Raw genomic sequence first — 17361 nt, 5'->3', positions numbered from 1 at the left:
AGTGCTTCAACAAAGATGGAGAGGGAAAGATAAAAGTTCACAGGCAGAAAGAAGAGTAGTTACCACAGACTCCCTAAAACGCAGAGATGCGGACAATCTAGATGCCTTGGCTGTTCCAAGCCTCGACAACTACATTCGGTGGCATTGTATGTGCAGATTTCAACCAGAGCTCTTTGTGATCTGCAAGAAAACGGTGTACGATCATGTGATGGCTCCGATCGCAAAGGGTTTGTGCTTCATTTGCACAGAGGCTCGTGTTTGTAAAGTCCTGGCTTGGAGTTGGAGCCACCCTGCTCGAAGGAAGTGAGTTTTCATCAAATGTTTACAGCGACTGTATCCGCAGATACAGAAAAGTAAAACAGAAAGAAGGCATGGGGGGTTGGGGGAGCGGGTGGAGAGGATGAAGAGGTGGCCGTGGAAAAGGCAAGAAAGAAGACGAAAAGGATGGATCAATTAAAAGCGTGCAGCTCACCTGAAAACTCTTTTAAGATTTATCCCAGGCCAAAAGTCCCCACCAATTCCGCCCCAGCCAAGGTCTAGCGGACCACAACATTTTCGCCGCCCTTGGCCACAAGATGGCACTCTTTGGACTTTTTCACCAAAAAAAAAAAAAAAAAAACCTAAGAAAGGAGGGGAGAAGGGAGAAGGGAGGGAGCAAAGACACCGCACTGCCCCAACCAAGAACAATTTGAAAACCCACCCCATCATACTTAAAATCTAGGACAAAGAGCCGTCGGGACGGAACTGCTTCGACTGCAAAGCTTCAAGCGCAGCCTGGGAGCGGCCTGGTGGCCCGATCCCGGCAGCTGCACAGAGCAGAGCGTCCTGGGTCCCTGAAACTCGAAACCCCGGCGCAGAACTGGCGGAAACCAAAGCGAAATCCTTGAACTTCTTTGGACAATTGCTTCCGGGCGTTTGCAGAGAGCCAGGGGACCTGACCGGAGCCCAGGCCGCGTATGGCGCGCCCCTGATGTCCCACGGACGCCAGCGAGGCCAGCGCTCCGGCTGCAGCATGGACCGCGCAGGGCGCCTGGGAGCGGGCCTGAGGGGACTCTGCGTGGCTGCACTCGTGCTCGTGTGCGCCGGACACGGGGGCCGCCGCGAGGACGGGGGACCAGCTTGCTACGGGGGATTCGACCTCTACTTCATCCTGGACAAGTAAGTGCCTGGAGGATGCTGCTCTGGGGCGGGCGGTCCCTAGGGCGCACCACAACTGGTCTCTGGTCCCCAGCTGCGGGGCGTCTGGACTGCTTAGCCCGCTTTCTTTGCTGTCTCTGGCCCGGAGCTTGCGAGTCCTGGGAGGATGCAGTTGGCTCTATTTGTCTTATTGCTTCCCACCTTGGGAAGAAGGAATTGCAACCAGAAATAGAATTTGCAGACACTTCCAAAGTTGGAAGCGACGGTACTCTGGTACTCTTCAAACTTAGCCATCTCTTTTTACAAAATGTAAAAATGCTGTCTTTGTTCTCGTGGCATGATGCCTGATGACCCTGGGCACTTGTGGAAGTCCAAGGCACGGATTCTCCACCTCTGGAGTTCCAACTAGTTTTTTTTTGTGTGTGCAGATTTCACCCTCCGCTTAAGGGTTCTCAGCACCATTCTGCCCTCTACCCTATAGACAGATGCCAGCCATAAAGTCACTCTTCCCCCTGAGTCATGTCAACCAAAAATGCTTTCAAATACTGGCAAATGTCCCCAGAACCCTTTGCCTTCAGAACTGAGGTGTAGTTAAATTTGGGCTATTGGTTTTTGACTGATGGTCTGCCAGGGAAACCAGCAAGATTACTCCTTACTAAAACGAACTTTGCTTAAGGAAGAACTGAGTTAAGGGCAGTTCGACACTTTCCAGATTCCTACAGGGTTGCCAAGCCACAGATACTCAAGTGAGCTTCATGCTCTCTGCTGAAAAGCAGCTACAACAATAAAACGTCCCTGAAGATCCGGGCTCCTTAGATCTGTGCCAGTGCCAGGAGAGGCGCTTGCAGTTACAGTGGTAGGGAGGTGAATTTCACAGACTGGAAAGTATTTGGGAGTTGGAATAGAAGTCCTGAAAAATAAGCTGGCCGCTGGACACCAAATGTGCTTCGCAGTTGCTGCCGGGGTTTGGTTTTTCCGTCGAGGCTGTTTTGAGCTCCAGATAGTTTGGATAAAAAGCGAGGTCTCTTTCTTACAGATTTACGAGAAGGTGGATACTGAAAATTCAGGCCTGGGCTAAGAAATGGAAACTCTTTTTGTTACTTTAGCAGGTGGGAGTGGAGTTCCTGGGTCGGAGAAACTCTGGACTGTGTCTGGAACCAAAGATGCTCCCCTTTGTGCCCCTCGAAGGGGACTTTGGGGCTGGATCTATGTCTCAGTTGGCAGGATGCTTGCCTAGAATGTACAAGCCCTGGCACCACAAAAACCCATAAACTCACTGTAATGGTGGTGGTGTTTGCCTGTAATCCCTGCAGCTGGGAGGAGTTCAAGGTGATCCTGGATTCCTAGGCTATGTTTGAAGCCAACCTGGGTTACCTGAGACTGTCTCAAAAGACAAACAAACAATAACAACAAAAGCCATAGCCCAAGAAATTCCAAAAGACCCACAGGGAAACTCGAACAAACAAAAGGACCATTTCCCCAGGGGGCTGCCTGGGTGCTGTGAGCATAACCTGGTGGTCTAAATCTATCATTTGAACAGAACTTTTGGTCCAATTTATAAATGGAATTTCTTCAGGTGATGGCAGGGATTCAGTAGAATCAGTTTAGGATCATTTCTGAAGGAGGCACAACTAAGTCAAAAGTTAGAATTTTTTTTTTTGAAAAGAATAGTGAAAACAGGCTTTCTCTGCAAAAATTTAACTGTGCTAGAAGGCACATTTTTGAAAACAGTCTGGAAAAGGCTTCCATCTTACAAAGAATGACAGGGACACAGAAGCCAGGAAGGAGACTAGAGGGGTATTTGAACACACAAGCTCTGTGCTCTTCTCGGGGTGCAGATAGTCTAAGTGAGGTACAACAAGCTGCTGGAGTGTGTGCAGCCTAATTTACTCTCTGAAGACTGGCCTTGGGGTGGAAAAGCTCATTAGGAAATAGCTTTACATCCTAATTTCCAAAGAAAACTATTTGCTAAAGCTAATCTATGAACAGAAACATTCTGGCTCACTAGCATTTAAAGAAGTGTGTGTATTGGGGGTTGAGGGACAGTGTGCATGTGTGTGTGTGTTGGGGGTGTAGGGACAGTGTGTGTGTATGTTGGGGGTGTAGGGACAGTGTGTGTGTGTTGGGGGTGTAGGGACAGTGTGTGTGTGTGTTGGGGGTGGAGGGACAGTGTGTGTGTGTGTGTTGGGGGTGTAGGGACAGTGTGTGTGTGTTGGGGGTGTAGGGAAAGTGTGTGTGTGTGTTGGGGGTGGAGGGACAGTGTGCTGCTGTGTTGGCAGAGGCTTTTAAGGCAGTACAGTGTCCAGCAGTGGCCACCTGTGTCCTGTCTTGCTCAGGACGGTGTGAACTGGTAGTCTTTGTGGACTTGAAATGCATGGTAGAATTTTCTAGAAAGGCAGACGTTCTTCACATCCCTGCTGTCCAGAACAGTAGCTACTTGCCATATGTGTCCCCCATGCAAATGAGGACGTGAACTTTTAATTTTGTTTAAATTAAATAGTCACATGTGGCTGCCATATGAGTCGTGTGGATGAGAAGATGCATCGGCAGAAAGTATGTGCTTTTAACACTGTGAAGGTTCTTCCTTTTCATCCAACACGTCTTTATCTTAAGAAAAAAATGCATTAGAAAAAGATTCCCTTACTGTGATCTATGGTAGTGCTGTTTATAGTAGAAAGCTGAGAATTACCTAAATGTCCAACAATGGGATTTAAGTAAGACATGAAATATGCAGAGGGCTGTACACTCATTGCAGATTGCGCGTGTTTGCAAGATATTTTAGGAGAAATGTATAATACTTACAATATTATGTTTCCAAACATTGTGTGTATTCCACCTTTGTAAGGAGCAAGGCCAGGCTCGATGCCAACACTTGGGAGACCAAGGCCAACCTGAGCTAAATAACCAGATTCTGTCTCAGAATTGAGCAAAACAAAGCTGATACCAGTGTTTGTGTGTGTGTGTGTGTGTATGTATGTGTGTGTATGTGTGTGTGTGCATATGTGTGTGTGTGTTTGTATGTGTGTGTGCGTGGGGGGTGTATTGTGTGTGCATGTGTGTGTATGTGTGTGGTGTGTGTGTGTGGGTGTGGGTGTGTATGTGTGTACATGTGTGTGTATGTGTGTGTGAGAGGGGTGTGTGCATCTGTGCATGTGTATGTATGTGTGTGCTTGTATGTGTATGTGTGTGTGTGTGCATGTATGTGTGTGGGTGCGCATGTGTATAGGTGTGGGTGTGTATATGGGGGTGTATGTGTGTGTGTGTGGGTGTATAGGTATGTGTATGCATGTGTGTGTGTGTGTGTGTGTGTGTGTTTGTGTGTGTTTACTTAGTATTAGGATAGCATTCATCTCCAGAAGCTAATAGTTTTAACTTCTGAATTTCCAAATTTCTCTACAGTAAATATACCAGTTTTATATTCAACAAAATGTGATTTTGACATCTTAAGGACTGTGTGGAGAGGGGCTGTGGCCAGTGGACCGAGTTCTCAGCCCCTCGCTATTAAGAAAGGAGCTCCCCCTTTCACACTTAACCCTAAGCCCCTCTGACTTCCTATCACTGTCTTTCTTGGGTATCTTTGTGCTGAATGAAAGCTTGCTAGGACGTCAATGTCGCATGCACACCTCCAGCTTGCCACCTATAATCAGGAGAATCCATGTGATTTCTAAGTCCAGAGCTGGAGGATGGGCCACCAGGCCGGCATGGCAAACAGGCGGCAGGGTAGTCCCTACAGACAAAGTCCTCTGTCCTGGAAAGGAGCTCCCCAAACACTGCTGTGCATCACACGACCGACCGCAGCAAATTGGGAAGGGAAAGAATGCTGACTGCGTTTGTGTCTGGGCCTCTGAGACCCTTGGCTGCTGGGGTGCTGGCTACAGGCAGAACGGTGGCCACAGGGAAGGAGTCTGTGGCCACTCTCCCCACCTCTGCAGTACCCTCGCCTCCTGCAGCCAGTGGCATTTTTAAAGCTCTGCTCATTTCAGCTCTGAGCAGGATGCATCTCTGGCCTGGAGGGACCCCAGATTATATAGTTAATGGAACGTCATGTTTTCTCAACCAGGAGCAAAGACCGTATAATGATAACCCAGAACACCACAGTAACACAATAGGGCGTTATTAAGAGCTCTGGCAACTGGGCCGCACAGGGCTCTACACTGATGGAATTTCATGTTTATATAAACATGCTTTTCTGGTTAGAGTTGGGAAGAGTAGTTTGCTGGGAATTCAATCAGGGATTTGAAAAGTCAGACTTGGAAGGCCCTGTCTAGAAAAGAACAACAGAGTCTCTCTTTAGTCCCCCTGTGGGTCTCCAGGACCCATTGTGGACATGGATACACTGGCATGGTCCTTCAACACTGAAATGTGCATATTTTTTCTTTTCTTTTTTCTTTTCTTTTCTTTTTTTTTCTTTTTCTTTTCTTTTTTTTTCTGAGACAGGATTTCTCTGTATAGCCTGAACTCACTCTGTAGACCAGGCTGGCCTTGAACTCAGAAATCTTCCTGCCTCTGCCTCCCAAGTGCTGGGATTAAAGGTGTGTGCCACCACTGCCCAGCGGAATGTGCACTTTCATGCCCCATTAACCTTCTTTATGTAGAGGGAGAAGGAGGATTTTCCATCTCCGGTCTCAGGGAAGCACTAGCCATGATACATGTGCCATAAAGACTTCAAAAACAGAACACTGAGAAGAGACCACAGGGGGAGGGCAGGGCTCCATGGAGATACTTACTTTTTGTCTAACCAGTGTCTCTATCTCTTTTCCCCCAAGCAGAGGAAGCTCACTTTCTCAAACATCCACTGGGTATTCCAAGGTAGTTCTGATCTGCAGGGCTGTAAGGGAGTGTGGCACCCCAGGGACATGGATGCATGAGGAATGGATGCAGATAGATGCTTGTCACCCTAGACTGGAACCTCACTAGGCAGAGTATTGTTTTCCTGCAAGAGACCTGGGTTTCTAGCAACTAACTTACACAGGAAATTTTGAGAGTATGAAGTTCAGTGAGCTTCCCAGACCCACAAGCTTTCACAAGGGACTGAGGAAAGGTGTCTGGTGGGTAGACCTGTTGATCCCTATTCTGTAGATGGGAGAAAGTTTTGTTCACTACTCCTCCCCCCCAAACCCCAGGGTTAGAACTGCTCAGAATCACGACTAGATCCTGGCAGAACAACAGAGCAGGACTTTCCTGCTCCCGACCCCCAGCCTGGTCCTTTCAGCTCATCTCTACCCGGAGCCATTGGGCTGTAATGAGAAGCACATGGTGGTGCAGCCAGCGAGATCCAGTGGGTTCCAGGAATTGAAAATCCCTGCACCAGCATTTCAGTCAATCATGGAACCCAAGCAGTTAAGACTACTTAATTACGGAGCAGCTGTTAGACCACTGTTCATCCGTTGCTGCTGGTAGGAAATTCTGCACACTCCTACCAACACCCCTCCCACCTCCCGGAGACCTGGGGCTGGTGAGTCACACTCTGGGGTGTGATCAGGATTCTGCACTTAAAGGTCCAATGAGTTGGTAGCTTGTTCAGATTGAATTTGACGGAAAAGGGAAATTTAAGTTTGCAGATGTGTCAAGGCACACAGATGTAGCTTGCTTTCTGAAATGCCTTGGAAAGTCCTTTAGAGGAAGGAGAATGTAAAACTAACACCAAGGGAGGGGAGCGCGTTAGAGCATACCTTGGACAAGCACAACAGTAACCTTAAAAGACACCGGGATGAACCTCTCTCCAGAGCCAGGATTTTACTTTGTTCAAATGTTCCAGCAGTTTGGTTCCAGGTTTGAAGAGGGCCTATCAGGCCTGTGATAGTTGGTAGGACTGCCTGTAAATAGGAAGGTTTAGTGTGTAGACAAAAACTAAGGATGCCAGGCAGTGGTGGCGCACGCCTTTAATCCCAGCACCTGGGAGGCAGAGGCAGGAGGATTTCTGAGTTCGAGGCCAGCCTGGTCTACACAGTGAGTTCCAGGCCAGCCCTGGCTATACAGAGAAACTCTGTCTCAAAAATGCCAAAACAAAACAAAACAAAACAAAACAAAAACAAAACAAAACAAAAAACTAAGGACAATGAAAGCATTTGTTTTGTGTTTCTGTCTAAGTAAGTACTTTATCTCTACTTTTCTTAACTCTGGAGACCTGGGAAAACTCAAAGTTACACTGAGAATAGAGTCCAGGAGGCTGGAAGAAGGCATCTGACCTATAATTATAACCTGTAACTGTCTCCAGCACTCTAGGGACAAACTGGCATCCCTAGGACAGACAGCGCTGACACACAAATGCAGATTAGACTTGCTTTATGCATTATGCTAACATTAATGAGTTTTGAGTGTCAGAACAAGAGACCAGACTTAGCCACTTGTACTAATTTAATTATTCCATAACACAAGACAAAGGATATTTGGACATTTTGACATGTTTTTCAGACATGCCAAGTTCTCATTGAAGAAGTCATTCGATTTCTTCCATTACACTTGGCTTATTCTTTTCATTGACTTGGCGTAGATATGTTCTCAATAGTGATCAAAGTGATTGAAGCACTTGGCCCAGCAATGGAAGTCCGGATAGCACAGTGCCTATAGCAAGCCACATCCTGTCTCGGGAGGTGCAAAGAAGGCTGAAGCCGGAAACTGTCTGGGCTGATAGCCTTTTAGGCAGAGGACTTTAGGAGGACTCTGGGATTCCAAAGCTGAGGGCTCCAGTATGGATTTGGGGCAGGGCGGGAAAAGTCAAGTTTAGAACAGCAGGAAGAATAACAAGTGGCAGTCACAGCCCTGGCTCTCTGCCAGGCGCTGTGGTATAAATGGTGCCTGTCCAAGCCTGTTTAGCCTTTGCAAGTCCCCGTAACATCTGAACGGTCACCATCGCCACTTCACTGGTGGCAAAACTGAAGTGAAAGCTGAGACTACTTTAAGTGGTAAAGCCAACCTCAAGAACCCCGTGATTTCCTTGAAAGGTGCGAAGACTGAGAAATCAAAAGAACATTAAATCAGTCAGGATATTGTATCACAGCTAGGTTATGCTGTGGTGATGAGTAGCCGTCAAGTCTTAGTGACGGGCTACACTCAGGGCTGTCCTGGAAGCTAGGGCTCCTGGAGAGGCCCTTCTCCATCATGGCCGCAGAGGAAACAAATGCTGGAGGAGGGAAGTGACTTAAATCCTTCCACTCACAACCCACTGGCCCAAACTGGTCATGTGTCTTCACCTTGTAGAGATGGACTGAAGAAATGTATGCTGGCGGAAGAAAAGCCAGATATGTGTGGGCATTTGTATCCTCTACTGCAAGCATAATTACATAGTCTTCAGGCCTGTGTAAGCAAGAATAGCAGCTAAAGTGGTATATGGAGCCAACACGTCTGGAGGGGGTCAGTTTGGAGCTGGATCTAGGGCATATTCATCAATCAGAGATCTAGGGCTTATTAATCAATCAGAAGTTACTACCAACATAGTACTTCCGATCTTCCCGGGAGGTTGTGATGCCCTTCCATTCTTCCCTTCTGCAATCCCTCCATACTTCAGAGGAAACCTTTAATGCCATGGATATTGAGAACATTTAATCAGTCAGGGCAACCTATCCGGTTTTTGCTGTGGTGGTGAGCGGCCTGAAAGCCTCAGTGACCAGCTACACCAGGATAACATGGAGAGGGGAATGAGATGCCACACATGGCTCTCTGCCACCTGGTGTTCCATGAGTGTATGTGAAGGACAAGAGTTCCTGTGTATGTAGTTGGTGGGATCTAAGGGGATTTGACAGGCTGGACAGCAAGTGGGGCCCTCCTACATTGAGGCAGCAGGTTATGAGTTCCTAAACAGAGGCCAATCAGAGTGTGACTTTGGAGTGTCTGGCTCTCACCATGTGTCTTGATGGAGATGCAATTGTCATATTCAGTGAGATAGTTTTTCACTAGGAATGAAGGAATGAAGGGAATTAAATATCATTAAATTAAATGTTAATATCATGATTCTTCCTGATCATTGTGATAACCAAAAATTAATAGATTATCTCTACACTGATTTCTAAGAGTCACTAAGTAGAGGATCTGCTTTGTGGAGAATCCTTGATAAAGACTGAAAAGCAGAGCAACATGTGCCAAGCTTGTTGCTCCTGAGGCTGGAGACATGGCCCTGTGGTTAAGAATACTTGGTGCTCTTGCAGAGGATCTGGGTTTGATTCCCAGCACTGACATGGTGGCTCACAGTCATCTGGAACTCCAATCCTAAGGATTCCGATGCTCTTTTCTGGCCTCTGCAGGCACTACACAGGGGACACAAGACATCCATGCAGAAGCCAATCCCCTGCCCCCAACCAAACTAATTAATTAATTTAAAAAAAAATTTTTTAAAGCTTGTTGATTCCTAGCATGAAAGGATTCATCCAAGCAGGAGAAGTAGTCATCAGGAGGAGGAAGTGGACCAGTGAGAAGTGCTGAATGTGGAAGAGAGTATGCTAAGGCAGTGGGTCCTGCCTACCCTTGGTCCAGGCTTCCCTGGAGCAGATGCTCCTGTTTTACAAACACTCCTCAGATGATTGTGGCATGAGTCCCTTACTCTCACAGTAAACTGTGAGGCTAAGCGGAAAGACTAGAACAGCTGGCACTCAGCAAGAGTGGCCTTCCTCCTGCTAGAGAACAAATGGTAGCCGCGGCAGCATGCCCTTCCGAACTGAACTCCAGGGAGAATCCTTGCTCGAGTGAGAGGAGCCAATGTGATGTGGAGGAGAGCTGGTGTAGCAGCAAGGCCATTTCTTGCCCATCAGTGTTGACAAACCTTATTTTGTATACACACATACAAGCCGCAATGCTCACTACCTAGGTCCTTGGTTTCTTTCCCATCAAGACTCCAGAAAGAACTGCGTGCACTTCGTGCAGGATAGGGGAAAACCAAGCCTCAGTCCTAGGGGTTATGAATGCCAACTTTGGAATCAGACAGCTCCAGTTGCAAATCTCACCTCAATGTTTGACCAAATCCTATGAACTTGGGATTTTTAAATCAGTTAATCTCTCTGAAGCTTGGTTTGCCCTGTTAATAAAAATAGGGACTAAAATTTATGCTCACAGAAAGGTTCTAAAGATTAAAATCTTTAACCAGCATTTGCCAAATGCATACCAGATGACGAGTGGTGGTAGTGATAAAGATGGTGGTGCTGATGTTGATGGTGATAAGGATGATGGTGGTGACATAGTAAAGGTGACAGGTAATGATGAGAGAGATGGAGGTGATGGTGATGGTGATGATAATGACAGGGATGGTGACAGATAATGACAAGGATAATGGTGATGGTGGTAGTGATAGTTCATGACAAGTCGTAGTTACAGAGTTGGTGATGATGATAATGGGGATGATTGTCATGGTGGCTGATGGTGACAGGAATGATCATAGTGGTGCTGGTTAAAGAGATGATGGTGGTCATGATGCTGGCAGTGATGGGGTGATGATAATGGTCATGGTGGACAGCAATGATGATGACATCAGTGGTCATGGTGCTGTTGGTTACAACTAACCCAAGAGAAATACTGTGGTCCTCTAACAAGTGATTCCTCCCTATTTGCCAAGCGATGAGATCATCTGGCCAGGATAAGGGGCATATCATATCTGTTTATTTTCTATCCTCTTCCCCCTCCTCCACATCTTTCCCCCTTCCCCATTCTCCGTGTGTGTGTGTGTGTGTGTGTGTGTGTGTGTGTGTGTGTGTTGTGACAGGAACTCATGTAACCCAAGCTAGCCCTCAACTCCTCCTGGCACTCCGGCACTCCTACTTCTGTGAAGTGCTGGGATGCCAACTTTGGAATCAGACAACTCCAGGTGCAAACCTCACCTCAATGCATGTGCCATCACACCTGGCTCAGGGATGCATCATTTCAGTTCAGTATTTATGAAACTATGCTAAGCCTTAGGAATTGTAGAGCCCAAGATATGTCCAGTTCTCAGGGAGCTCAGGGTTCCGTGGAGCAGACAAAGCAAGAGAGATTGCTAGTGAAATCATGTGGGTTGATAGGAGAAGGACTTTCACTTTGGACCAGGAATATGGCAATTGAGCAAGATTTTGTCAGATGTTAAAGAAGCAATGTACAAGAAAGCCAAGTGGCACATACTCTGCCCTGTGTGTGTGACAGGGGAAGGCCTTAGAAAGAATTTGCATTCTATCCCTCCTGCAGTAAGTTCAAAGATTAGTGATTAACTTCTTTCTTTCTATCTTTCTTTCTTTCTATCTTTCTTTCTTTCTTTCTTTCTTTCTTTCCTTCTTTCTTTTTTAAGATTGTGAGTTTCTGAGAACATGGTGGCCAGCATATGTCCCTATTGGATATATATCGATCACCTATTTTGTGGTGGGGATGGAGATGAAAGAATAAGGGAAACTGAAAATTCTTTGTTTTGAGGAGCAAGACTAGAGCAGTTGGCAGGCTGTGTGTGAAGAAGCAGGTTTCAGAAAGCCAGAGAATCTTGTTGTGGATGGACTGGGAGAGTCTGAGCATGTAGGTAGGGCAGACACTGGGTGGAGACGCTGAGTAGGCGGCTTCCCTGGAGCCTTAGGACTGAAAATAAAGCCTTGGATAGTGTTAGCCCAAGGGCAGCTATTGATGTGTGTGCAGGTAGTAATTAATATAAAGATACTAATATAAGGACTTTAAAATGTCAAGAAGAGGTGGAGTTTGAAGAAGATGGCTAAAGTCCAATCCAGAGGAATTGTCAATAGTTGTCCATGAAAAGAGGAAACTGTACTCATATTCGGCAGGGCACAGCAGGGCAGTGGGGGGAGGGGTAGTGCAGGGCTGTAGCACTGGGGAGAAAGCAGGGTGAGCCAGGTGAAGGGTGATCATCTGGGACATTTGCCTCTAAAGTCGTCTCTTCCTGTGCTTCTGGCATCAAAGGGAGCCAGGCATGTTGGCTGAAGACCTGGGAGTAATCCTTCCTCACATTGCAACACTTTGTGTGTATGTACCTACAGCAGACCTGGGTCTGCCTCTTCTCCACATGGCCTTCACCTTAGCTCAGGTCTCCACCATTTTTTACCAGTTGGGCGAAATCTTGCCCCAAGTGATCTCTTTTTGTACCTCATTCATCCTGTCTCCTGGAACTCTAGTACCAAGTCAATCCGTTTGTTTGTTTGTTTGGTTGGTTGGTTGGTTTTGTTTTTTTATTTTTTAACACACATCTAATCTTGACACTGACTTCCCTAAGCCCCACCTCTCCTGTATACTCTGAACACAGTTAAAGCTCTTTCAGGACCAAGTGTGAATGCCTTGGTAAAATACCAGGGACTTTTATTGCTGTGGTTACCATGTAGTTCCCAGGTTCCATTTCTTACCACATCCCACCCCTTTTTTAAACTTACAATGAAATGACTGTGGGTTCTATAGCTAAGCCATGCCCTTCAGCTGCAGAGTGGTCATCCACTCCATCTCCACTTAAGTGATGCCCACTTATCTTAAGACAATCGTGGGCTTCTTATACACTCCCCCAAATAATTAAGAACTTCCACCCCTCTGCATTGCATCTTGACTTGAAAATCTTTCTCGTTTAGAGTCTCTCAAGCCCAAGCAACTCTTGCCCTCTGACAGCAGTGGCGTGGTCCAGAACATATATGGAAAGGAAACATGCTTAGTGTTTGTCAGGAAACATCTCATCCACAATCTATCTTTTCCATTGCCCCCCAATGCTCATTGGTGGACAACCCCACTAGAGTACAAAGGGCCTCCAGGGATAGCAAAGTTTATAAGCAGCATCTTAATCTGTCTGCTGTCACCCCTCCCATAAAAACAAGTACATCTATGCAGATGATGCTGGACAGCAGTTCAAAGGAAATAGTGGCAAGCCCAGTTGGAGCCATAGCATTCCAGCAGTCAAACAACAAACAGGGCAAAGTGAGATACAACATCACTGAGTACTTGTGGGATGCTAGGGATCCTTGTTACCAACGTGACCAAACATCCTGGCTTGCCCAGGAGAGGCCTAGTGTAGTTTTGTTGTTCCAGTATAATTAATAACTTCCTCTTTGTCTCTGAAAACTGGCTCCATTTTGGCTTTTCAATTTTAGGGTGACTGTGATTATTAACTGTCATCAAAGAGAGGACAGATAAAAGCAAACTGTGACCTTCTACTCTCCGTTCTAAGATGGGCAACAGTTAGCCATTTAAATGGCCCAATTTTAAGCCTTTCCCAGGAGCCCCACTCCAACATTTCTATATCAATTTATGGAAATCCTGTTGTCCTCAACTGTCTAAGTTCCTCACCATGGACTGCAATTGTCCGTTTCCCAACCCCACCATGGGGAGGCAGTATTGTGTAGCAGTCATGAGCATGGGGTTAAATGCTGAGGTCTTAGGTTTTAGAGAAAAGTCGTGGTCCAGGAAATGTACAGATCACTGAGAAGAGCAGAGATAGCAGAGCTGGCCACACTCAAAGTGCTAACGGTTGTTACTAAATGGCAGTGAATCCCAAGCCCAGTGCCTGCTGCCTAGGAAGTATTCAGTACAAGAGAAATCTCAGTTATTAACCTGCCAATTGCGAAGAACAGACCAGGCATGTGTGGCTGGCTGGCTGAATGAATGATATTCTGTAAAGAAGCTCAAGAAGATGAAGACAGAGAAGATGTTTAAAAAAAAACAAAGGCGTCAAGGCCGGGAGAAGATCCGGTGGTGCACATTGTCCGGCCTGACAACCTAACATTAAGTCTGAGTTTGTTCCTTGGGACTCAGGGTGGGATAGAACCAGCTCCTGCAAGCTGTCTGTTGATCTCCACTCTTGCACTGTGGCACACGTGTGCTCCCTCAGATAAGAAAATGCAATATATTTTTTTAAAAAAAGAAAGGAAGACATTAGTGGCTCTTAGAAGTGTTATCTGCAGGCATCATAAGTGCAAAAGCTAAAACTTAATGATCTGGGGAGCTCAATGAAAGGTGAGAAAGGGAAGAAGGCTTGTGACTTCAGGAAAGGAAGCTAAATACAAACAGCTTCACCCCACCCCCTCTCGCCATCACCCCATTCTGTCTCCAGAGGTCTTGGGAGCTGACTAGGGAGCTCACATCACAGCCCAGGGATGGTGACACACAAAGCTGGTAAGAAATTAATATGAGAAACAGCGCAGATGGGCGGAGCTTGAAAGAGGTCAGCCAGGGTCTGTTTTCAACCCTGTTGCCAAGTTTAAGAAAAAAAAATAGAAAAATACTTTCAAGGAGTTTCTTGAACAGTAACAAACAAAGCTGGAAATAAACTTGAAGTAAGAAGTGGTGAAGAATGGAACCTGGTTGGGACAAGACTGTCCCTTGGAGGCAAGAAGCCATTGTGAGCTATCACTGCACAGAGCAGCTGTGTGGGAGAGTGGAGGGGCAGACATGACACAGGGGAACTAGCTTGGGTATCTTTAAGACCGTGGTCCTACCCAGCATGGACTCCAGGGAAATTCGAGGCTTCTGTCTTTGATTATGTGGCTGCAATAGGGTCCCCGAATACATGCCAGGTAGAGCATGAGGGAACCTTGGGTAGAGACCAAGAAAACAAGAGAGAATGCAGGAGTGGTGTAAATATTTCCAGAACCAACCAACAAACCTTGCTAGGATGATTTTTTTCCTATATCAACAGTGAAGGTCAAGAGGCCAGTCCATCTACAACTCTCCCTAGCCTGACAGAGCTTGTTCACCAAGGCCAACCACATTCCCTATATTAAGTTCTATATCATATTATTATATCAAGTTTAAAAGCACAAGAGTATATACACAGTAAAACTGATGTAAAGTTGTTTGCTGTCGGTTGGAGTTCAATTAACATCACATTCAAGGATGAAGATGGGGCCTAAGGATTTAGGGCCTAGGTGTTTTTTTAAGACCTTAAGATAAGGGATTAAATAAAATCGCTGAGGCAAAAGTAGGAAGTGAAAGTTGGTTAGCTCCATCTGGCAAAGAAAATAAAGCAAGAATTTGTGAAATGGGAGGTAAAATATGAAGTGGAAATCAAGGGACCTAGGACAATAAAGTATAAAACAAGGCAGTGGTTAGAGGCACTCAGGAAGTAGTGAGAAGCAGAACTGGCCATGTAGACAGTGAAACTGTAAAGGCCTGCTGGGGAGTCGTAATTCCAAGAGGAGACTAGATGTCGTTAGGTGAAACTGGCAAGGGAGAAGATGCTAAGGGATGACAGGAACAAACACCCAGAGCGCCACATGCTCCTCATTGTTGACATGCAGTCTGGAAAGGTCGTTTAAAGACTTACTAGAAGACAACTCTTCTACTTAAAGAAAGCCTGAACATATGGATTGGATAGGTCCCTCAACTAAGAATCAAAATTAAATACCTATTGGATGAGACTAATACCTAGACTTTTTTTTGGTTAAAAATTAATTTTAAAGATCAAAAAGAAGAAGAAAGAAAACACAGAAACATTCAATGCAAAAAAAAAAGTGATTGCAAAGATGCATCTTTTCTAATGGAATAAAATCATTTTGTTGATGTCCCTTGTAAGTGAAGAAAACATCAAAGTATTTTCAGCTAGGTACAGATTATTCTAGAAAGGGGAGTGGTTCGTTGTTGTTTTTTCATGAAAATCATCCAAAACATGAATCAGGATTTACAGAAACATCTAAACTGTGATGTTTGCTGCATAAAAGGAGTGATGCTGGAGGTAGGCTTGTAGTTGTGATTATAGCTCTCAGAAAGCTGTGCCAGGAAGATGGAGAATTCAAGGCCCGTCTGGTCTGTACAGCTGGATGCAAACGGCCAGACGCAACTACCAAACTAGACAATAAGTAACAGCATGATCATCGAAACCTTTTAAGGAAACAAGAGTCTGGCTGATAATTTCAATGTTCAGTTTATAACTGCCTCGACAAACAAGAACATATGAAGTTTTCGGGTGAGAAGCTCACACCCTAGCTATATATTAAAGTTCTTGGAAATAATGCCCACATTGCTGAGACGTGCCCAAAGTAGGGCCAGTTGATCTAAAGACAGTTGGAGAAACTTTTCCAAGAACATGAAGTATTCAGAGACTAAAACTGTGAGGGAGAAGTTTAGAATGCTAACAGTGTGCTTTGAGTGCATTTGTGTATGTGTGTGTGTGTGTGTGTGTGTGTGTGTGTGTGTGTCTGACATTAATTTATAGGAAGAGGAAACATTTATGAAGAGCACAAAAAAAAGTAAATAAATATGATAGAAAATGATTTCCCTGAGCTAAAGAGGAATTGGCTGCTTCTGTCTAAATGAATCACCAAGTACTCTGCCAAATTAATTTTTAAATGGTCCTCAAGTTACATGACCTTAGACAAATTCTTAAAACATATGAATAAGGAGAAAAGTCTATGTTCTTCCAAAAATGATTGTAGATTTCTTTACTTCCTCTCAAAAGTAAGACTCGGATTGGCATTTGATTTTTTTACTCTGCAATATTGATTGCTCTAAAGGCTCAGTAATTCTAGATCTTGAATGAATGTGGCTTTTAAATTCCTCACCTAGCCTCAGACATGCCAGTTTCAAAATATGTGCCATCCATGGGCCCTACTGAAAAGATTACATGAAAAGATTGATACCAAATTGGAAAATACATTTAAAATAAGGTGTAAAAGCAAAAACCCAAAGAAAAGACGTATATAATGGCCCAAACCATGTTACCAATGTGATTATGGAGCAAAATTTGATTTTCAAAGGAGAAAACACACATTTTGTGTAAAATAACCAAAATTTCTCTTAATGCATTTACATATGCTAGAAAATGTTGTTAGCTTCTTCTTGCTCCACCCTCTCCCTCCCAGACCCACCTGCTGGATGACAGCTAAAAAATGCCCTCTCTTTTGATGATAACCACCTCCTGTTATAGGTCCAGACCCCACCCTACCCTGATAAAACCATAGGCAGCATGGTGTGTCAGCCCTTACAGAGTGTGCCAAGATGGCTTCCGTGTGACAGTGGAAACCATGGTATCATCTATGCTGACTCTGCAAGACGTCTCTGAATACTTACACATTCTGAGGAAGAGAGGATATGAATAATAATTAATGAGGCAGACTTAATAAATGTATTCTAAACCCTTTACCCTACAGAGAATAAACTTTCCTTTTAAATGTTCATGAAATATTTATTATTTCACAGAGAGTACCTCATGTATCCCATGGCACAAGGTTTCCCATCCACATTTCCAGCAACAAGGAACATGAAATGAGCAGCAAAGTGCCTCAGAACTTCAGCTATAAGGATGATAGTTATGGTTTTTTTTATATCATCATATCATGAGGAAGATGGGACAATAAA

The 17361-nt window shown here is 45.2% G+C and overlaps 1 protein-coding gene across 1 annotated transcript in view; it reads left to right on the top strand.

Moving 5' to 3' along the window:
* Positions 1-640: 640 nt before the first annotated feature.
* The window catches only part of Antxr1 (ANTXR cell adhesion molecule 1), a 197672-nt gene continuing 180951 nt past the window's right edge, over positions 641-17361 (top strand). Inside the window, exon 1 of the mRNA XM_031382461.1 lies at positions 641-1158. Coding sequence (XP_031238321.1) covers positions 971-1158 — 188 coding nt within the window. The 5' untranslated portion in view covers positions 641-970. The remainder of the gene's footprint in view (positions 1159-17361) is intronic.

The sequence above is a fragment of the Mastomys coucha genome, unplaced genomic scaffold (genome assembly GCF_008632895.1).
Source record: "Mastomys coucha isolate ucsf_1 unplaced genomic scaffold, UCSF_Mcou_1 pScaffold20, whole genome shotgun sequence".
Taxonomy (NCBI): Eukaryota; Metazoa; Chordata; class Mammalia; order Rodentia; family Muridae; genus Mastomys; species Mastomys coucha.
Note: the sequence above shows the minus strand (reverse complement) of the source record. Positions and strands in the feature narration are given on the sequence as shown.